This window comes from Cebus imitator, unplaced genomic scaffold (assembly GCF_001604975.1).
Source record: "Cebus imitator isolate Cc_AM_T3 unplaced genomic scaffold, Cebus_imitator-1.0 Scaffold154, whole genome shotgun sequence".
NCBI classification, from domain to species: Eukaryota; Metazoa; Chordata; class Mammalia; order Primates; family Cebidae; genus Cebus; species Cebus imitator.
Genome location: NW_016107469.1, coordinates 397,388 through 421,651, shown reverse-complemented (window position 1 = coordinate 421,651; position 24,264 = coordinate 397,388). Strand labels below are relative to the sequence as shown.

Genomic DNA, 24,264 nt, shown 5'->3' with positions numbered 1-24,264 from the left:
GAGGATGCTCCTCTTTCTTCCTATTTTTTTTTTTTCATTGAAATAGAAAGCAAAGTAATCAGCTGGTAGTGAGGGTCAGGGAGGAGTAGATACAAGTTTAAGGAAATAGTGGTTTAAAGCAAGGAGGCATGACAGATGAGTGGCAACGTCCTGGCACTTCCCATCCTCACTCTGGTTCCTCACTCCTCAGTGTCAATGGCAGACATCACTTGTCAATCCAAGTCAACTTGATTGGGTCTCCCCATCATTATCTGCACATTGTTCCAGAAGCTACTGACAGTGCATTAGAACTGATGTAAATTCTATTTATTCTAGTCACCTAGTTCAGCCTGATTTTAAGCCAAATGAATATTAATTTAACTTTAAAGAATCTAAATGAGCACTGATGAAGTTTTTATGTATCTCTATCTCTCTCTCTCTCTCTTAACAAAATGCCATTTTTAGAGATTCTAATTAAAAAATATGGGCAAATGAAAAGAAAAAAATGTTTCTATTTAGGAATTTTCTGAATAAGCATCATAACACTCTCTATCAAAGAGCATATATTTTAGCCCATAGCCTGGCAAATAGTTTCTGAAAATGCTTTACATAGGTTGCATTGTTAGCCAAAACTATGACTGCAGAGAAGTTTCAATTAAAGCAGAAACTATATATTTAAAAATAAATGCCTGGTTTGTAAGGCCTAGCCAATTATACCAATAGATAAGTGATCGAATATATTCCTACATAGACATTCCCAGGGCTGAATATGGAAGTTGCCACAACTGGAGTAAACTTAAAAGAGTCAGCTACTTTCTTGCAGCAAAAAAGTCAGCAAAACATCTAAGCTAAAACTAAAATTAGAAGGGAACTCCATTTCCATTTAACATTCTTTGGATATTTTTTAAGTGCCACTTCCACTTACTAGAGAGCTTTAACTAAAATGGATTTAACTGAGAACTAAATTTGAGCCAAATGTATCAGAGTATTTTAAGTGTCTAGGATGATCCCTTCTTCACTATACCTTATATTGGAAGATTCATCGAGTTCAGGCAAAGAATAGTATAGCTCAATCGATGGGGTTGACACAGTACTTGATCAAGAAGAGGGTAAAGCAAGACTTTAATGGGGGTGAATGTATTCTATGTCATATCGAAATGGTGACAGAAATAAAATAAGATACCTTCATCCTAAAAAAGGTGATGCTTGTTAACAGGTCAACAGTTGATTTCAGGTCTTGCAGTCTTTCAGTATTGCTTGCAGGAAAGTTTTCCTGGTTAATTAGGAAACAGAAAAATGGATAAAGTTGTCAGCATGAAACCTCCTGTGGGAAAATAAACTAAAACCAGCTTCCTGTGAAAGAAAATGGAAAGCAAACTATACAATTTTTAAAATACCCCTAAAGCATCCTTAAAATATTTTTATCATAAAAGATTAAAGAACATAAATAATTTGAAAATATTATCTTTATACTCTTCGAAAGCTGTACTCTTCTATTTATCCTTATGATGCAATAAAATGCAAAACGTTATCATTATTACAATGCTATGATGTTATTAATGCTTGCTTCTAAAACAGTCTTGCTACTAAAATTAGGAAGTGTACATGTGAAAATATTTTCATGATTCTCTCAAGATAGATACTTTAAAAAAATAATTTGGAAATTATACATGTGCTGCATTTGCTTTTAGTCACAAAAAACTTTTAAAAGTTAAAAAAATAAGTTTGCCTCATATAGTATCTCCTGAAGTTTGACGGGAAGTATCATTTAAAAATACAGATGTTCATAATTTTGAAGGAAAGAAAAGTTATAATTAAAAATTTTTTGAACTAAGAAACAATTTTAATTTTGGTCAATTTCACATATTAACATGCTCTTCTGAAGAGCCATTAGGAAAAACCACAGCTAATTACTAGATATTCATGAACTTGAACAGGGTTATTATGCCTATGATAAGGTGGTGAAGGACGGAGCTTCAAGGCCCTTCTTGCCACCAGATATCTCTCTCTATGGCTTGCATGGTTGTTCTCTTCTCATTATGTTGGCCCCAGATCCATCATAAAATATCCAATTTTAAATAATAACAAATTTGATAAAATTTGGTATTATTACTTCTATAAGTATGCAGTTAAAGTATTCAATAAGAGACTAACTAAAAATGAATACCTGGGAGATAGACATGTTCAAATTGACTCAGGATAAATTGTTAAAGAACACAAGATGTAAGAGAGCATCTATTAGTTATGACTACAGGCATTTTGTAACTAAAATTTGTAACTAAATTTTTGTAACTATTTTGTAACTAAAATTATGTGTGTGCATATTTATTCACATATATAAATGAATATATTTGTAGTATGTGTATTTGCTTCCCTGGGAGGTGATATATAGAACTGTTGACAGTGAACTGTGGGCAGCTTTCCAAGAACATATGATACTCTTGGTACCATGATCCAGGAGGAGAGAGAATAAGGCAGAAAATTAAGTAGGAAGCTCAAAAACTGGGGAAATATCAGCAGAATATTTCAGTAACAAAGGATGAGCTTTCAAAATAAGAAGTGGGCCATAGTCTAATTCATAAATTGGCTGAGTGTCACTGAATCTGATGGCCATTTAAAATATTATACAATTAAAGTTGCATGTACGTACACACACACACACACACACACAGACACACACACACACACACACTCACACAGTATTGTTGTAGTCTATCTATTTAAGGGTGATAGCACCTGAGATCAATATTTTTACTTATCTATTACATAATGGGTAATTTTTACGATATGGTAAGAAATTATCTACACCAAACATATCAGTTTGCTTTCAGGAAAGTAATTTTGTACATACCCTATACTTTGACAGATCAATCCTCAAAGAGTTATGCAACTGGTCCAGTAGTTTTATGAATTTTTCCCTCTGTACAAAGCAAACACAAAATAGGAGAATGGAAATACATGACTATTCTAAAGGCCTCATAATAATTCTTAGTTTTGTCTCTATTTTATAGAAGGGGAGGATCAAATATATCAATGACTTGTCTAAGATTACAAAGTTACTATGTGGCATAGCAGTGATTCCAACTCTGGTCTCTTTGACACCGAATTCATGGTCTTTTCCATAAGTCATACTCCTCTCTGTGATGAATGAGAAATGTGTAACTGTTCTAACAAAGTATCTAGAGACTTGCATTTTATAGAAAGAGAGCAGACAAGTAAATTTCTCTGTGTGTAATAATTCACAGCAATGTAATGCATCAGCAAGAGAAAATATAACCCATCCTTCTTTTTATTCCTGTACCTCATGCCATCTCTCCAGACAATGTATTACAGTTTTTACACTTCTCCTACCTACAGAAGTGGGAGCAGCTGTTATTTCTGTCAAAACCAATTTGAAAAAAAAAATTCTTTTTGGAAGCAAACATAGACTTCATAATCTCAGAGGATCGATTGCTTTTAAAGACAGTGTATGATTTAGTGCTAAAAATAGTATATAATGCAGCCAAAAAAACTGCTGTTGCTTCCTTTTGATGTGGTTTCAGTGTTGTACTGTCCTCACGGAAGTATTTGAAGGCAGTGAAAATAGAGAGCTTTTCTCTTAAGTATAAGGTTAAAGTTGTGTGGATTAAATAAAAACAAAGACAAAACATAAAAGTCATACATAATACAATCCTTATAGGTAGACACACCACTATTCCGGATCCCAGTTTTCTCATCAAAAAAAAAAAAAAAATGGGAGATGTAAGATTAAATGACATAAAATGTCCCTGCCAATATTAATATTCTGTAAACACCAAATTGCATTTTGGAGGATATTGACAAACATGAAAACTTCTCCCACTAGTCACATAGGAGGTGGATTTATGGGGTATATAACTCTTATGCCTTAAAGTCACCGATATTGATGGAGTGAGCTGAATATTAACAGGAGTTGATAAATTGTTTTTAAGCCGAAGCTCCAATTTTCTAAATAAATTGCCATCATCAGATTTATACATCAGTGAAGAAAGTTTGAGCACCACCTTTGTGTTAATCTCTGTGGAGGCAATAAAGAAGCCTAAGAAATGAGCCCTGCCTTCCAGAGCACGCAGTCTCATTAGGCAGGTTAAGACCCTTTACTGCAACAAAGCTACAGAAAATACAGATGAATTCAATGTCTTAGATCTTTCTCTGCCACTCTCCATTATACCTTCCCAGGGGATGAGACAAGCTATACAGTCTTAACTCTCCAACTTCCATGCATTTGTGTTGGTGGCCCTCAATTCAGATGAGAAAAGAGAAGAACCACTAAAAGAATTAGTTTAGGTCACAGTAAAGTTAATCATTCAGGTGATTATAAAAGTGAGCGTGATTTGTATTACGTCTCTGGATACCTTAACTTGTATCTGTGATTGGCACAAATCATCAAGACAGTTAAAGTGATTGATCAACCACATTATGGCCCAAATCATTGTCCCTCTTACACACACTAGGGCAAATCGTGCTGGTTGTCTGCCAAATATGCATTCTTCCGCTGTTCCTTACTAAAAGAATATCATGTGTTAAATGCACCCATATGAAAGGCTCATCCTCTCAGACCTCTTTTCCTCCAATAATGACTACATAACATGTTTTTGGCCAATGAAATGTAAACCGCTAATTAAATAAAATAGACCCAGCTACCATTCTACCAATGACTTAATGTTTTGAAAGATTTTAAAAGAGTGCCTGGCAGACAGTGTTTGCTATATTAGTGTTTGCTATATAATTCTTTGTTAGGGATACCTTTCAGACTTTTTAACTTTTGTCCTTTGTGCTTCTTCCCTTTTCTCACCTAAAACTCTAATAGACTCCAGAAGATAGAGTACTTATTTCATCCCCATTAGATGAAAATGAAAAGAACAAATGGAAAAAAAGGATTGCCTATATCCACGCCACCCCATCTGCCCACCCTTTTAAAATACTACAATACTGAGCAGCTATACCACCTCTGATTTCCTCACCTCTGGACTCAGGTTCCATGGGTGGGAAAGGAGAGGGGGAAATCTTATTTATTTAAATGTATTAAGTGAGTTTCTATTTCGTGCAGTTGAACAGAATTCTGACTGATACAGTTCACACATTTGGTTTCCCTACTTAGTTTCTGGTGCCCAGCTGGAAAATTTACATTCAAGGAAAATAGAAAACTGTGAAGAAAACTGCTGGGCTTCTTGTCACTGAATCCGGAACAACATCAGATGACGTGAAATTAAAAACATGCTGCTGATTGAATTTTCATAGAGATTCTTTAAACAGCAGGACAGCTTGAAATTTAATTTTATTTACAACATTTTGACTTAACTAGAGTGAGATTGCCTTTGCAGAGTAGAGGAAGCCTACTGCCTGTAGGGTGTGATTTGAGGAATAACAAAAGACTGGGTGATTAAAAATGTTTCCCCGAGGGACATGGCACAATATCTAAAACTGCCACATTATTCAGTTTTTTTAAATTAAATAAGGGCCACGTATGTCTAGTAGGGGGCAAATCAATAATAAAAATAATAATTATTATCACAGGTTCAAAAATACAGTTAGAATAAGATCTGGTGTTTTGTAGCACAATAGGGCAACTATAGTTAAGAGTAATTCACTGTATATTTCAAAATAACTAAAAGAGTGGAATTGGAATGTTCCTGACATGAAAAATTGATAAATGCTTGAGATGATATTCCAGTTATTCTGATTTTATCATTACATATTGTATGCATGTATCAAAATTTCCCTTGTACTGCATAAATATGTACAACTATCATGTATCTGATGAGAAATTAAAATAAATTTTAAAAATAAAAGGTAAATCTAAGCAAAAAAATAAAGAACCTGGTTTAATTGGTTGACCAGAATAACATACTAGGTATCAGTAAACTTATCTACAAAGGGCTAGTTAGTAAATATTTTTCACTTTGACAACTCTGTCTCAACTATTCAGTCTGACACTATAGCATAATAGTTGCCATAGACAATGTGTAAACTAATAGGCATGACTGCTTTCCAATGATATTTTATTTATGGATGTGGAAATTTGAATTTTAGGTAGTTTTAATGGGTCACAAAATAACAGTCTTTAATTTTTTTTTCAACATTAAGAAGTATTTTAAAAATTCTTAGCTATGGGCCTTACAAATCTAGTTGGTGAGTTGGTAGACTGGATTTGGCCCATGGGCAGTAGGGAGGAGGCAGTTGCTCCCCTGATTGTGCACCTTCAGGAAGTTTCCCCCAGGATGTGGGGAACTGTGGAAGGAAAAGCTCTTGTAAGGAAGGGGTATGATAACCTCTGCATCACCCTCAGCTTCTCTCATTAATTTCTTTCTTTCTCAAAGTTTGGCTCCAACAGCAGGGATGAATTTAACCAGTAGGTAATGATGTTTAAGCTTCTCAGCTCTCACCTACTTCAGCACGCCCAGGAGGAGCTAACTATGTATTCATGCTATCTTAGATTTTTGTAAAATTTTCAGGAATAAGATAAAAAGAATTCAGAACACGCTGAGCAAATTGTAACACTTTTTTTCCAGATCATACCAAAAACACCAATTCATAAAGACTTTTCAAATAGAAATAATGCATACGTAATTTTGATAATTCTAAAATAATTCAACTAGTATTAAATATATGAACATATATTTACAGCTCTTGCTGATTTGAGATTAATTTTGATACCAACAGAAATATCACAAAATTATGAAAGGCCACTAAAATGATACTTTCAATGACAAACAAATTAATAAATTTCATCAATTCAAAGTATATTTAAAGAGTCCCTTCACAGGAAAACTTGAAAAGCATTGAAATGTTATAGTTCACTGATCAAGACACCCTTTGCATACCCCTCAGCCTGATTAAAGTTTAGATAGGCTTCTGCCTAACTCTACTTCTAGGCCTCCCTTTTCTTAAAGCATTTTCTTTAGAACACTTGTAATTGTTCTTTTTCTGCTCCTTCACATGTAAATATTTTTAAAAGCCTCTTGTCAGTTTCATAATCCAAGAATGTCTCCCGGAAAGACATGGGAGACTTCCCTTTGAAATGTAATCATCAAGCTGAGAGCACCCCTATCCCCCACCCTCATTGGGATGATAGGAGCTTAACTTCCAAAAGATGTAATTAGCAAGCAAAAATGGCATAATCACAGAAAAAGAAATTGCAAACCTGTTTTTAGTGCACTGGTTACATCCCATTACTCAACCTTCCCACTGTCATCCTTCACCACTGTCTCCTTATTTTAGTCTTGCCTTTCATTTCAGTGGAGTTGAGCTCAAATTGAGTTCTGGCCTCTCTCCCCTGTTGCAATAGCCTTGAATAAGGTTCACCTTGCCTGTTTAACTTCGTCAGCTGCAATTTTTGCTTTTACATCACATATGAAAAAAAAATAATAGGTATTTCAAAAATTTTATGAAAATCACTAAAATCCATGTAGCATAGTGAAAGTGAAACAAAGTCTTCTAAAGTGTTAATTAAAAATGTCAATTCTGCTAAATTAAAAAAATCATTAAAATATTTCACATTTCTTTTTGTCATATGAAGAAGTGATTTTGAAAAATGCAGCCAAAAGAGTATAGAAAGAAAATATTATAGGGGTTGGTTGGTCAATAAAAACATCATTCATACTTCAGTACATATGTCTGAGGATATACATATACTCATGGAAAAAACAGCTAGAAAATATCAATTTTACTATTGATTGATATTTGTATTTCAAGATAACTCACTAAATAAATTTCCTAAAGACATTTTCAAAATTAAAACATTGACTGACTGCCACCTCATGGAGTTTTGTTTATAATCAACTCCTGATCTACCCATGACTTTTTTGTCTGGACTCCAAATAACATTTACACTCAGTGATGTGCTGGTAAACTGGCTGTGTGAAAGCAAAAAGGCTTGATTTTTAGCATTTACTAACCTTCACGTTGTAAATACTTCTACTATGTCCAATTTCAAGGATGGCCGTGTTTAACAATCAGCTTGCAGCATTCCCGAAAATTTACCAATCAGTTCTCATGAGCAGGAACCAGCCAGCTGTAGCATACCACTGTTCTACAATCAATTTTCAACAATCTGCTCCCTGAGTTACCTTTTGAACCTGAGACTTCCCTTTCGAAACGTTAACTGAAAGGTGCTATTAATACGTTCCTCCCACAGTTCTCTGTCTCTGCCTGTTTTCTCTCCTCCACTCTCTTTTGTCCCTTTCCCCACTTCTCCCCTCCTCTCTTGGTATCCATCATGTTTCTCATGGTGCCACTTATCAAAAACTAGAGCTAAAGGCAAATCACTATACCTTGTCTTTTCACTCCATTGTCTTTATATGAATTTCCTCACCTTCCCAAGGCCACTTTTCTGCAAAATTTTGGCCTAGAGTCAATCCAACTATCTGCTGTATCTCTTAGTAGATCAGCATCAGAATGCTGACACACCCTAAGAAAATCTCACAGTCACAAGAATTGTGGCAACAAATTTATAGTGCCCAATAGCAAATGGCACTTTCAGCTTTACTAGAAATTTATTTTTATATGTCCTTGAAAGATTCTTTTTAGTATTCCCCTCAGTAGCTTCTCCAAACTTGTACCACCGCCTTCACCTCCTGCAACAATTTCACAGCACTTGTAAATGAGCAGCCCTTGTCCTTCCAGACAACTTTAGAAAAGGATTAAAAAATAAGGTACAACTACCCCAACTTTTCACTTCTATATCAAAAGCTTAGTGTTCTCTTCAAGGACCCTCACACTATTTCCTCAAATTTCAGAACAGAGCTTGTCCTTTCTCTTCTAAAGACTAACCTCTCCTTCTGCCCATAGTACTTACAGTCACCTTTCTCCCACCTGATAAATTCACAACCTCACTCTTGCACCTAACTCCTTTTCTAAAGCTCTATAAACATGTTTATATCTTCCTTATTAAATAATTTTAAAATACCTACCCAAGCAGATAATAAAAATAAAGTCTCTTTTTATATGAAAAAGCCTTCTTACACTTGCCCAATCTCTCTTTTTTGCTTCTCTTTTAAGTTCCTGAAGAGTCTATTTTCTCAACCAATTTCCCCCTTTCTTTCAGAATTTTATTATCAAGTTAACACAGATTTAAGATATTTTATAAAACATTTTAAGTGTTGTATAAAGATTAATACAAAATAAAACCAACAATCTGTCAGCTGTAATCCAACCAGGTGACTACATCATTGATATTTTAGCACATTTCCTTCCAGCCTTATTTCTAAACCTGTATGTGTGTGTGAATGTGTGTGCATGTGTGTGTGTGTGTGTGTGTGTGTGTTTTCAATGTTAGAATTAAATTGCATATAGCTTTATAATTGCATACTGTTTTCATTTATCATTATATCATGTGCATTGCTTAATTATGAAGCTCTTCCATAGAAACTTGATGTTTAATGTCTGTATCATTTTTTAGTGAATAAATGACCTTTAATTTACATAACTGTTCTTCTGTGCCAGGGCTATGCATCTTTTGGCTTCCACGGGTCACATTAGAAGAAGAAGAAGAACTGTCTTGGGCCACACATAAAATACATTAACACTAACAACAGCTGATAAGCAATAAAAAAATAGCGCATAAGTCTCATAATGTTTTAAGAAAGTTTAAGAATTTGTATTGTGCTATATTCAAAGCCATTCTGGGCTGCATATAGCCCATGGCCATTAGTTGGACAAGCTTTTTTTATGCCATTCACTGAACAGTCTTCATAAAATCAGGCTTTAACTTCAATTGCTTCACTGACCGATGACCTTCTGCTTGCCAAATCCAATGGTCTAATTTCTTTCCCTATTTTACTTGAAGTCTCTATGACAGTTAACAATATTGTATACTACCCTTTTCCCAAAATAGTTTACCTTACCTTTTATAACATGACTTTTTTTAGAGACAGGGTCTCATTCTGTCACCTGGGCTGGAATGCAGTAGTGCAATAAAATCACATTTTTAAAAAATCATTGTCAAGCAACTGGTCCAACCATTTTCCTAGGTAAACTTTGTTTGTATCTCTTCTATATACTCGAGGGTTCTGTCCTTCTCACTTTATTCTTGATCATTTTTCATTTACATCATGACTTCCAGTAAGATTTATACACGAAAAGTTCTAAATGTGTAATGGTTTTCTTTTCTTAAAGATTTATTTTACAATTCTCATAGGTAAGAAACTTTTTTCCACTGGTTTATTTTTTGGAATCTCAAAATGCATAGGTTATGCACCTTTGAGAAGGATCAAGAAGAGAGCATATAATTGTCACTGGGTCCTAGATGACAGAATCAGCTTTAATAGTCAAGTGAATAAAAATCTGAGGCTCCAATGTAGAGGCAGGAGATATTATACTTAGGTATATCTGACTCAGAGAATGGCATTATTTTCAATAGTTAGAACAACAGAGTCAAATTTATATACCAAATCACCAACTTATCATGATGTAGTTTAAAGAAACATTTCTCTTTCTTTTAGCCCTATTCTATAATAAGTTATTGGATTTAAAAAATGAAGTTTGTTATAACCACATTGCCACTAAAACACTAAAATGTACTGAAATCAATCTGCTCTCTCTTCTTTGGGTCAGCATGAAGTAAAGGAGCAAGTTATCAAATTTTCCTCCAGGTAGCTTTTATTGTGGATATTAATCACTTAAATACATCTTTCTCAGAGGGAGAAAGGCTCAACGTTCCATGAAGTCGACTTATTCTTCACAATATACACAGATGGAATATTAGAAGCAAAACGATTTCATAGCACAGAATGCTTTATGTTACAGGTAAAATCCCAAGACAAGAAGTCCTGTTACCAAGGTGAGGTTTTCATAACAAAACTGTTCTATGATCTGGTATTTGGTAACAACAGTATCTTATTGAGCTGGGTAGGGAATGTTCTTTGGTTCCAGCTTCTACAAGAGTCAATCTGTCTATCAAAAGTAGCTGATACTATAGATTATGCTTTAGGTAAGGCAGGAGAGACAAAATTCTCATACTTTATATAATGACACTTTTAGCTTTGACAATTGGCTTGCCATCTTTTATTTCATTTTATTATTATTTTAAATTTGAGAAACATGATAAAATAAGAATTATCTTCTTTATTGAGCATGTCGAAGAACGGATGCTTAGATGACTAAACTGACTTGCTAAATTTCAATAGAAACTTAAACTCCATAACTCCCAACCCAGAGTATTCTCCTTTACTGGCATTTTATTTGATTTGTCACTAAATAGAAATCACATTTTCCTTTGATTATTCTAATTCACCTCACACACCTCACATGCATTTCTCTTTTATAGGAAAAGGACAGAAAAAGAGTAAACACCAGAGGACATCTTTTTCCTTATTGGGTTTTCATCCTTTTATTTGCTATGTCAACTGTTGCTATTCTATGACACGTAACTAAAAATTTGATTTTTAAACAACATTCTCTGTAACAAAAATATATTCAGTGAACTAAATTGGAATTGCAGTGCATTTTTTTTTTCCAGTCAACTAAATTGGAAATGCAATGCATTTTTTTTTTTTTCGTGGAGGAAACTAAGATCAGTTGTGGGAAAGAGATTTTTTCATGACACCATAATGTCATGATACCATCTTGTCATGAAAAAATCACTTTCCCACAATTGATCTTAGTTTCCTCCATGAAAAAAGGTAATAACAAAAAACCGGTCTCACAGGGTTATTGAAAAGCACTACTGCCTACCCATTTGCCCTGACCAGAAACCTGGGAATATTTCCAGGCGTCTTCTCCTTCCCTCCCGTCCATGTCCCCAAACAAACCAAATTCTATTGATGCTTTTGATTTCATGCCCTGAAAAGTCTGGTATCTAGCTTCTCTTCTCCATTTCCACCAATTTTTAATTTGACTCTTACCACTTTACTAGAAATATTCTTAATCTACAAACTATTTCCAGTCTTGTCAGTTTCAGTTATAGTATACTTGTACAGAAAGAGTTACAGTAATGGATGCAACAGATGAATTCTGGAGGCTCCTTTGTGTCCCTGAATTTCTACTTTTCAATGCATTTCTTGATGCCTTTGCATATGTCAGATGGTCAGCCTTAATTAGGTACAGACTGTTTTTCTTAGGCCCCTTAAACACATACTATGTTTTACTTAGAGGATGCCATTAACCAGCAGTACCAGAAGGAGCCAATAGGAAGTGCTAATGGAGCCTAATATGTTCCAGAGAAGGCAGCCAAGCTCACACTCACCAGGGAACTGTATCTACAAGACAGTGAATCTGAAATGGTGAATCTCAAATTTGCTATATTGAGAATGCCCTATAAAGTCCCAGTATTCTCTTATAAAATCTATGTTTTTCCCTCACTGAAAAAGATCCTTTCGGCTATGAAGATTCAATCTAATGAAAATTCCTATTGATGGTCAAAGTTAATTTTTTAAAATATTTCAAATAAATTTTAGCTGGAGCCCATTAGGCTATTCCTTAAAATTTCCTTTCTGCAATAAGATTCCAAGAATATCTTAAGTTCAAAGTCCCTTGAAATGTAACTTCCATAAGTTGCTAGGAATTTTAAAGTCTAAAAAAGTATACTTACACCAAAGTTGGTTGCAGCAAATCGATCTGAGGCAGAAACCTGTACATTTGTTGAAACTGTTGTGTGAGCATAGAAAGCATTTATATTAGCCAGCAAGGTGCTCATGACGGCAGGGACACCAGGGCACATGTATTTAGAAGACAGACATGAAAAGTGCCTACAAGACAAAAAAACATAAAGTGCTTTTAAAACAAAAATTAATTCAGTGCCTCTTTCAATGATATGAAGTTAAAACCAAGTAAAAAAAATTAATTAATTTGTGGAACAACAGAAATTCTAATATAAGCAATTCAGTAATTCCACAGCTACATCTATAAAAAGGAGAGAAAACTGCACCATCTCTAATTGAAAGAAAAACAATTTTGGCCTTTTGAAAATTTCCCATTCACAAATGTGAAGTGGCTTAATTAGAATGTAATTTGCCCTTTTTGCCCATGGATGCTGTCGAGAAAGCATTGTTAAAGTCTCCCTTGACCCTGCTGTCATGTTGAAGTCAGAGTTTTCTAAAGACCCTGAACAGCTGCAGAAGCTCTGCATCAGAGGGTTGAGCTTTGAAAAAGTTAATGCGAGTCTGAGGAGCGATGGGGAACACTCGGTCTGTGTGGTAATGAGAGATCCAACCACCAAGTGCTACAGAGGCTTTAGGTTTGTCACATATGCCATGTGGAGGAGGTAGATGCAGCCATGAACGCAGGGCACACAGGTGGATGGAAGAGTTGCGGAAACAAAGAGAGGTGTTTCAAGGGAAGATTCTCAAAGACCAGGTGCCCACTTAACTCTGAAAAGGACCTTTGTGGGTGGCATAAAAAAGACACTGAAAGAGAGTACCCAAAAAATTATTTTGAACAATACAGGAAAATTGAAGTGACTAAAATAATAACTCAGGCAGTGGCAAGAAAAGGGGTTTTGCTTCGTAACCTTGGATGACCATGACTCCGTAAATAAGATTGTGAATCACTGGTCATTAGAGAAATGCAAATCAAAACCACACTGAGATACCATCTCACGCCAGTTAGAATGGTGATCATTAAAAAGTCAGGAAACAACAGATGCTGGAGAGGATAAGGAGAAATGGGAATGCTTTTACACTGTTGGTGGGAGTGTGAATTAGTTCGACCATTGTGGAAGACAGTGTGGCAATTCCTCAAAGATCTAGAACTAGAAATATCATTTTGCCCAGCAATTCCATTACTGGGTATATACCTAAAGCGTTACAAATCATTCTACTATGAAGACACATGTACATGTATGTTTATTGCAGCACTGTTCACAATAGCAAAAACTTAGAACCAACATAAATGGCTGTCAGTGACAGACTGGATAAAGAAAATGTGGTACATATATACCATGGAAGACTCTGCAGCCATAAAAAGGGATGAATTTATGTCTTTTACAGGAACACAGATGAAGCTGGAAACCATCATTCTCAGTAAACTAACACCAAAACAGAAAGCCAAACACCACATGTTCTCACTCATAAGCAGGAGTTGAACATTGAGAACACATGGACACAGGGAGGGGTACATCACAAACCTGGGCCTGTTGGAGGTTGAGGGGCTAGGGGAGGATAGCATTAGGAGAAATACCTAATGTAGATGACAGATTGATGGGTGCAGCAAACCACCATGGCATATATATACCTGTATATAACATGTAACAAACCTGCATGTTCTGCACATGTATCCCAGGATTTAAAGTATATATATATATATATGAAAGAAAGAAAAGAAACACTTTACTATAAATGGCCACACTGTGAGGTAAGAAAAGCCCTGTAAGAGCAAGAGATGGCTAGTGCCTCGCCCAGTCAAAAAGGTCAAATGAGTCCTAAAATCTTTTGTGGTAGTCATGGAGGTGGCTTCAGGGGGATAACAACTTTGGTCATGGAGGAAAGTTCAGTGGTTGTGTGGCTTTGGTGGCAGCTGTGGTGGTAGGGGATATGGTGGCAGCTGGGAGGAGTATAACGATTTGGTAATAATGGAAGCAATTTTGGAAGAAGTAGTGGAAGCTACAACAATTTTGGCAATGATAAGAGTCAATCTTCAAATGTTCGACCAATGAAGGGTGAAAGCTTTGAGGCGGAATCTCTGGCTCCTGTGGCTATGAAGGTCAATATTTTGCTAAACCAGGAAACAAGGTGGCCAAGATGGTGATTCCAGCAGCAGCAGTAGCTATGGCAGTGGCAGAAGTCTTAATTACTGCCAGGAAACAAAGTTTAGCACGAGAAGAGAGCCAGAGAAGTGACAAGAAAGCTACAGGTTACAACACGGTTGTGAATTCAGCCAGGCACAGGGGTGACACGGCCTAGCTGCTGTCAAAGAAGCTTTAGACAATACTTGTGTCAAAAAAGTTTTAGACAATATTCATATGTATAGGCAAAAAACTCGAGGATTATACTTGTGACTGATTATATAACAGGTGATCTTAGTTTCTGTTTTATGTAAAGCATTCCAATAAACGTTTTTAATGCAGATTTTTGCACCCTTTCCATTGATTACTAAATGTAATAGTTTGATCATAATGCTAAATAAATGCATCTTCTTTTTTAAAAAGAACATAACTTGCCACAAAGATGTGTAAACTCAACTGTGAATGTTCCATGTACACACCAAAAGTACAATTTCCAGTGGAATTTAGCACCACCAGAAAACAACTATTCAGGAATCTTCTTCCTCAACCCTGCTTCTACTTATTTTGGTTCCAGAAATGGCATATTTTAACCAAAACGTTCTTTTCGTTTGCATGCTTCTCACAGTTGTAAAATAGCAAGACACCCACCTCTCATTATACACTGAATGAATAAGTCAACTTAACATCTGACTTGAGTCCAGTTTGTATGGTCTTTCAGAAAGAATGATCTTCCGTAAGCAATTATCTTTTCTAAGCACTTTGTTACAGACAAGATTTAATTCGGCAAACAGATGAATAATGAGAACAGATTGAATTACGCCAGCCTTAAGCTTAAAGATCATTTCTTTTAAACCTTGAATAATGGTATCATTTATACCCATCAAAAGCATGAAGTGTCCAATTTTGTTACATCTCTCAAGGAACCCTGTTTCATTTGAACTATAGCAAAAGACTTGAAAATGGAAAGCATAGCTTATGATAAAAGTGAAAGATAAAATATACAGAGGACAGAAAATATCACCGTATAATGTGATCCTATTTTGTTCTCATATCTTACAGAGCCACTGAGGCATCTATACATATCTGACCTTTGTATTATTGAACTTATACATAAACAGCTAGACCTGAGTGGCACTCCTATAAAAAATAGATGGTGGTCCTGAAAACTATGGCTTTTCTTAGATCATAACCAGGTAGCTTGCTACCTACCTTGTCATAATACTGATTAACAAAAAAGGTTAAATCTTTAAAGGTGCATCTTCAAGAATCATGAATAGAAATTTATGCTATGAGAGTTCCATGATTCATGCGACTTAACCCTGCAATCAGATTATTAATGATGGCTTCTTTAAGGAAATAAGTATTATGGCTTTATTATACACTAAATGTATTATAATTAATCTGTATTGACAATCCACAAATAATATAGTTTGTTTGAAAAAAAGAAATTATTTAAACAATTGAAATGAAAAATTCTTTGAGCTATGCTATCACATTTCCTTTTTTTTTAACAATTCACAAGTAATTACATTCATCAGACTGAAATCACAGGTCAAGACTTGTGGAAAATGTAATGCATAAGATGGTGTAGGTGACAATAAAGGAACTAGGGGGAAAAAGAGATATAGAAACACCATAGTCAATTTTGAAAATACACTGTTAAGGCACCCAAAAACTAAGGGGTTATTACCCAGACCATGCATTGTGTATTTAAAGGGATGCTGGGGTCATCAGGCTGAGTAATCTTATTCTTGGTTTTAAACATGATTGGAGTTCTCATAAAGCGGCCATGTTACTCAGGCTTTGCTTTTATAGCTGCCACCTTGAGATTTTTGGTGCTTGGTTAAGGAGGCAACAGCAGCTTAGTGGTTACTTTAAGTATAGATAGCAGAGCAACACAGGAATAAGTTAAAATTAATTAGGCAAACAGATGTAAGATGTAATGTAAGAATGAATGGTAATTACTGATAGAGAAATTCTGCATGCTTTTTCAGTACATAGAATGACCTGATGCTAAATGATAAAGATATACAGATTCTTACCATAAAAAAAAAAAAAAAAAAAACAACTTAGAGATCACCCGATTGAACCTCCCTCTCAAATCTAGAAACTTTGTTATTGGATCCCTGACTGATAGTCATCATCCCTTTGTTGGTCTACATCAAGTAACAGAGAGCTCACTACTTTGGAGGGAACTCATTTCATAATTGGACAACTATAAGGGAGTCTGTGACTTTGACAACTGTTGCATCCCTTGCCAAAGGCTATAATTCAGAACACCTAGTGTAAAGTTATAGCACAATTAAAATGAAACTATCATGAACAGTCTAAGGGAAATGAACTGCTCTGCCTAAAGTAAGGCAGGTTAAAAACTCTCAACAACCTGTGAGAGGCCTACAAATGCAAAAGAATGTTTTGGTTAAAATATGGCATTTTGGGAACCCAAATAAGTAGAAGCAGGGTTGAGGAAGGAGGAAGACTCCTGCATAGTTGTTTTCTGATGGTGTTAAATTCCACTGGAAATTGTACTTTTGGTACATTCACAGTTGAGTTTATACATCTTTGTGGTAAATTATGTTCTTTTTTTTTTAAATATCTGATTAAAAATGGCCAAAAGACCTGAATAGGCAGTTATCAAAGGAAGACACAGAAATGGCTAAAAGGTATATGAAAAAATGTTCAACATCACTAATCATGAGGAAATTGCAAAATAAGACCACATCAGATATGACCTCACTCCTATTAGAATGGCTAATATCCAAAAGACAAAAGGTAAGATGCATTGGCAAGGATGTGGAGAAAAGGAAATCCTTGTACAATGTTGGTGGGAATGTAAATTAGTGCAGCCATTATGGGAAATAGTATGGCAGTTCCTCAAAAAACTAAAAAATAGGACAATCATATGATTCATCATTCCCATTAATGGGTATATCTACAAATAAGATAGCAGCATGTCAAAGATATATCTGCCCTCCCATGTGTATTGTGGCACTATTCACAACAGCCAAGGAATAGAATCAACCTAAGTATCTATCAATAGATGAATGGATAAAGGAAATATGGTTATATACACTGGAGAATACAGTTCAGTCATAAAAAGAAGAAAATCCTGCCATTTGCAACAACATGGATGAACCTGGAGGACATTAAGTGAAATAAGCCAGACAACGGAAAGACAAATACAGCATGATCTCACTCATATATACAGTCTGAAAAGTTGAAGCCAAAGAAGTAGAGAGTAGAAAGGTACGTACTAGAGGCTGGATCAGTTAGGGGTTGCAACGTTGGGAAGATCCTGGTCAAAGGGTGTAATATGATATTTGAATGGGGGTGTAAGTTCTAAAGATCTGTTTTACAGAATGGTGGCTATCATTTATGATGATATTTTATATTCCTGAAAAATTCTGGGAGAATGGATGTTAAAAGTTCTCCCACAAAAATGGTAACTATGTGAGATGATGCAAATGTTAATGAGCTAGATTTAGCCATCCCACAGTGTATATGTGCTTTAAGGCATAATTTTATCTGTCAGTTAAAAAAAACTAAATAAATTTGAAAGAAAATGACATAACTACTGAACAATGCTCACTTCTTAAAAGTCAGCTGAGGGAAATATAAATGCAATGTGGGAAGATTAGAGGTATGAAAAACCATCCTTTGCCTATTTTATACTTTGAGATGGTTAAGCAAATATCTTGACGATAAAGACACCCTAAGAAATTGTGGCTTTTGAATATCAGAGCAATGTTTCATGACCAAAATGAGAGGTTAATAAATAATTCATAGATTATATGTGAAAATTTATATAATTCAGGAAACATCATGTATATAAGTGCAGTCTTGAGTTATATAGTTAATACAATATTTGCTATGCATTTATCATTAATGCTAATATATATTATTCACAGAAAAATTAGAAAAAAGTAATGTCAAATTTATGTTCACACTTAAAACATCTTTTAAGAATAACTTCAATGTATAGTCAAATAGTAAGTATAATACATTATTATATGAAAATTGATTAGAATTAGTATCAGAATTTATTCCAAGAGTTTTCTAGTGTTTAAGCATTTATTTCCTAATGAAGCCATCTTGTCAGGGTACTATTTCTTCATTGGCTATGTACTTACTGTATTCCTAGAAATCTTTCTAGGGGTAAGGATCTGGAAATGATTAAAACATAGTCATGATCTAATAAAGTCATACTCCTAATTGAGAAGCACACACCTCAAATCCTAATTTTGTTGTACAACAGAAAGTGTAATCATAGAGGTAGCCAAAAGGTTTGGCTAGGCCATAGGATAAAGGAGCAGACCTGGAGGTGCAGGGCAGCCTCCAAAGGCAGAACTGATCCTATAGTGGAGAATAGAGGAGAAGTCAGAGAGAAACACAAGAACTACAAGATGAGAGTTGAGGTAATGACTATGGAAGAATGAAGAGTTTAGCATCATTTCAAGTTGGTTCAACAAATACTTACTAAACACACCTAAATGGCAGATACTATATTAGCTTTAGGTATGAAGTAATGAATCTCCTTAGACTACTGGGGGAATCAGTCACATAATAAATTTAATACAGTTATGTAAAAATTATGAAAAAGGCATAGCAGAGTGCTATGGAGACAATGAGTTGAATGTATATATCACAGCCTGGTGAGGAGGGTCAGGGAAGACTTCTTGAAATGAGGCTGGGCTAATAGTCAATAAATGACTAAGAGACAGCCAGGCCTGGCATAAGGTTTGATATCACTGATGGATAAAGAATGTATGCCAGGAGAATGAAAAAGTACAAATCAAGGCTCTATGCAAAGAAATAAAATATTGTGTAAAGTGAACTCTAGCAATTTTAGGTTAACAGAGCCAAAATTTCAAGGAGAACATTTAAGATTGGTATGGCCAAAGATAAGGTTGAGGGGTTTATAGAGAGCCTTGTGTAACATGTTAGAAAAGTTGGATCTATTCTATACATCAAAAGATGTTTTGGACAAAGTTCAAAATCTTACAGAGTAAATATAAGTTAAAAACTATCAGGAAGGAACTCTAGTTCTTCAACATGTAATAAGAAGTGAAATAATCAGATCTGGATTTTAAACAGGTTAATTTGATGGGAGGAGCATGTAGGAGGATAAGTTTAAGGAAGGTGAAAGTCAAGAGTCCAATTAGGAGACTATGAAGGGAAGAGATGATGGATGTCTGATCTAGGGTAGTAGTGTATAGATGATGAGGAAATGGATTTGAGAAATATTCAGAGAGAAAAAACTGTCAAGATTTAGAAGTGATAAGGAGAGAGGGATGGGGAAGAGAAAAAGTTAAGTTTCAAGGTTCTAGTTTATGGTGACTACATGAACCGTTCTTCTGCTAAATGAACTAAAAATTGGGAAAAAATTGGAGGTGGAGATTATATATCCCATCAAGTTTGAGCTTAAGGTGCTCACAGAACTTCCATGTTGGAATATAATTGGTTTTTGGAGACATGGGCTGGACACCTAGATTTGGTATCATCACCATAAATCATCAGAATGACCATTAAAAAGGATAAGATTATCTAGTGAAAATATGTACGATAAACAGAGAAATGTTAGAGAATGCCACCTGGGAAATAGCAATATACAAGGAAATGATGCAAGAAGAAAAAAAAAGTAAATTCTATAATTGTGACCAAATACATACAAGATAGGCATAAGTAAACCCAGGAAATTGGAATCAGATGAGGGTAATCTTGATAAGAGGATGTTTATATTGTTAAGTGAAGCAAGAGTCTCATAAAATAAGGTCAGAAAAGAAGTTATTGGACTTGACAAATAACCATCATCATTACCTTAGCAAGATCAGTGTTAATAGAGTGACAGGGGTTTGCAGTAAGAGAAAATAAGAAGGAAAGTGAAGAGATGCCAAGGGATGACCAAGGTAAAGTAGGTCAAGGCTGAACCTTGATTGATACAGTATCTAGTTAAGGAGTTTTGACTTCCTTATGTGAACTATATGAAGCTACATGAGATTTCTACAGGAAAAAAACTAGCATTATCATATTAATTTAAAAATATGACTCTGAAGGTGTATACAGATGGATTCTAATGAGCGGGTATTGGAGGCAGAAAAACAACTTAGGAAGTGTAGAAGTGAAAATGGACACTTCCGCCATGCTTCCAATATGAACAACTACTTCACATACCACAGTCAAAAGGAAAAAAAATACATTATACTTTGAGATAATTAAAAAATCACAGAATTACTTTCTGCTTCTGATCTCCAAAATACAAAAACTTGAATTTTTTCCTTCGGTACCCAAACTTCCTAACAAAACAATTTTAAGCCTACTTCTGACAATATTATAACTTAAGATTTAGAATGATCTCTGAAAATATGAAACCAGGTAGGAAAGCTGCTGTTCTCAAGAACAGCATGAAAACATCAAGAAAATTAGGTAACCTTAGTCATTCCAACTTTGTCTTCAAATACTTAATTGTTTTTGTTTTGCCAATGTTTCTGAAATCTAATGCCTTCTCTGTATTTGTTGTAATTAAACATTTCTTTCCTTTTTAATTTTTTTTTTCTTTAAAGTCACAGAGCAGGTTAGGTTCTCAAAGATTGGAATTCAGGAAATGTACCTTTAGAGACTCCTTCTTAACCAACCACCAGGGTATAGCTTCTCTTAATTTATACCCCTCACTCTCTCTTTAAAAAAAAATTCAAACAAAATTATTTATTTTTAATTGACAAAAATTTCACCTTTATCATGTACAATATGTTGGTTTGAAATATGTATACGTTACGGAATGGCTACATCAAGCTAATTAACATTTGTACGACTTCACATATTCATCTTTTTAAGTGGTGAGAAAACACAAAATCTACTAACTTGGCTGTTTTCAAGAACACTATACATTGTTATTAACTACAGTCACCATGCTGTAAAATAGATTTCTGGAATTCATTTTTCTATCTAACAAAAATTTTGTATTCTTTGACCAATAGCTCCACGACTTGCCTCCTTTCCCTAAGCCCTTGGCAACCACCATTCTGCTCTTTATTTCCATGAATTCCAGGTTTTTTTGGTGCCACATATAAGTGAGAGTATGCAGTATTTGTCTTTCTGTGCCTGGCTTATTTCCCTTAACCATAATGTTCTCAGGATTTAACTGTATTGCTGCAAATGAAAAGATTTCCTTCTTTTTTAAGACTAAAGGAAAATATTCCATTGTGAGTACATTTTACATTTTCTCAACATGTTCATCCACTGATGAACACTTAAGTTGATTCCATGTCTTAGTTATTGTGATTAACGCTGCAATGAATATGGGACTGCAGATACATCTTTGACATAATGATTTTTTTTACTTTTGCCCTTTCTTTTCAATATTGTGTATTACTTATATATGTATTTGTTCCACCTGGAATGTGTTTGATTTACGCTTTGTTAACTTTTAAAAGAAAAAAACATTGTGTTATTGATTTGTTTGACTTATTCCACAATAACTTATTTAATGATATTTTAAAGTATTGTTATAGGTTCATAAAGCTGTACATTATATACTTTAAAGATTATGCAGTTTTATTTAAAAAATAAAGAGAAATATAAATAAGTTTTTATGTTAATCAAAGAATAAAACATTTGAATTCTTCTTATCAAAGAATTAAAAGTTGAATTATCTTTATTCTTAGTACTTAAGGTTACAAAGAGACTTTTAAAATCAATAATAAGTAAAATTTGAATTAGCAAAATTTAAGATATATATCCAGCCCATATTTAGCAGTGTTTTCTTGTATATATTAACTGACAAACAAACATTACTTAATAAAAACAAATTAAAGTAATATGAACCAAAATATAAACAAAAGGGATTTATGTAAATTTGAGAGGACCGGGCATATGCTTGAGTATGACAGTTTTTCAAAACATCCAATTATATTGTGAAAATTTGGCAGAAGTACCTAGGAGTTAACACTGTAATAAAAATGGCTACTTTGAAGGCGAATAAGTCTACTTATAATCAGTATGCTGAGAGCAGTATTTTAAATTTTCTAGAGCATTAGACATGTATTCCTCTTAGAAAACTGACAGAAATATTTTACATTCTAATTAGAATTTAACTGAGGTGATTTCTGTGGTATGATGGCTGGTAGCTAGCTGCACCTGATTCAATCCCTATAAGCATCCCATGGAAGCTTCCAAGAAAACCAAAAAGGATGCAAATTCACAGGAGTATTGGAAATTAAAGTTACCAATCAAAGATTTCCCAGTTTCTGGAAGGAACTTTTTCCAACTTTAGACAGCTGTCTAGCTGGAGAACTATTCAGTGACTGCCTAGTATTTAGACTCCTAAAACACTAACCTGACCATAGAGGAATGCGAGGGTGTTTCTAAGAACCTTCCAATGTCTGCCCAATTTATCAAAGTTCTGGAGCTGAGACTGTGGCCAAGCAAGGCTATCAATCACTCCCTATTTCATGCTAATGGCCTCCCCAGGCAGTATAGCTTTTTCTCCTTTCCCACACCTCTCACTCTATATCCATTAAGGAGTATACAACTCCCAAGATTGTAATACTGCTTGTACAATAGGGAATGAACAATGGTATGTGAAGCTACTTAGAAGAAAGTGCTAGAAGAACACTGGGAACAATATACCCTGGGGATTATATAGAATCTTTTATGCTCTGCTTTTAGCAAGACAAACTTTACTGGTTGTTTATATTGTTTAGAAAAAGGAATATGCTTAGAAAAGCCACTAATAGAAGCTGAAACATATTTTTCCCTAGTCTGAAAGAATGCTTCATTTGAATAAAGAAATGGCAGAAAGTAGAAAATTTTTAGGGGCTGGCCTTTCAGTTTAAAGTTCGCAGGTAGATGCTGACAACATCCAGGTGGTCAGCAAATACATATTCAAAGAAATTGGAAACTACCAAAACAAGCAGGATAAAAAAAATCTTACTATCTCAACACACACACATATGCACAACACACACAAACAGATATGTGTATGTGTCTACATGAAAACACAAAAACAAACACCCAGCAGGAAATACTGCTAAATTGTATTATCACAGTGTTATCTCTGTTTGGCACTAAACATTTTTGTTATTTAAAAAATGTACACTGCATATTTTCAAATCTAGCATTAATGTGTTTTATTACCCTAGCCAGAAAAAAATATATAAAATATACATCTTAAATTTTGCTAATTCAAATTTTGCCTATTGTTGATTTTAAGAGTCTCTTTGTAACCTTACGCACTAATAAGATATTTAACATGTTTTTCTTTCTGTTTAACTAAATTAAATATTTATTTGTATATATTTTCCTTTTGAAGAAAGCTGCGTAACCCTTAAAGTATATAATGCCAAACTGTATAACCTATAATATTTTTAAATATCATTGAAAAAAGTTTATGTTGAAGTCATCAAATCACTGACAAAATGACTTTTTTCTTGCAAAATATATTATTGACAAGTAATTTCTAGTTAGGAGTATATGCCTTATGATATAATAAAACTACTGTAAAATAGATACCAGTTTAATCTTAATAAATTTATCAAGAATTTAAAAGATATTAATAGAATGATCTTGGTACATAACTTCTTAAGGCAAAATAAAGATATGAAAATGGTGAC

General features: G+C 34.4%; 1 protein-coding gene across 2 annotated transcripts in view; it reads right to left on the bottom strand.

Annotated features, from left to right (window-relative positions):
- Nucleotides 1-24,264, bottom strand: part of UNC13C (unc-13 homolog C) — a 625,259-nt gene that overhangs the window by 280,372 nt on the left and 320,623 nt on the right. For both annotated transcript variants that reach the window (XM_037743781.1, XM_017543349.2), the window contains exons 14-16: nucleotides 12,527-12,683; nucleotides 2,831-2,899; nucleotides 1,163-1,252 (exon numbers count right to left, since the gene is read on the bottom strand). In XM_037743781.1, coding sequence (XP_037599709.1) covers nucleotides 1,163-1,252; nucleotides 2,831-2,899; nucleotides 12,527-12,683 — 316 coding nt within the window. The remainder of the gene's footprint in view (nucleotides 1-1,162; nucleotides 1,253-2,830; nucleotides 2,900-12,526; nucleotides 12,684-24,264) is intronic.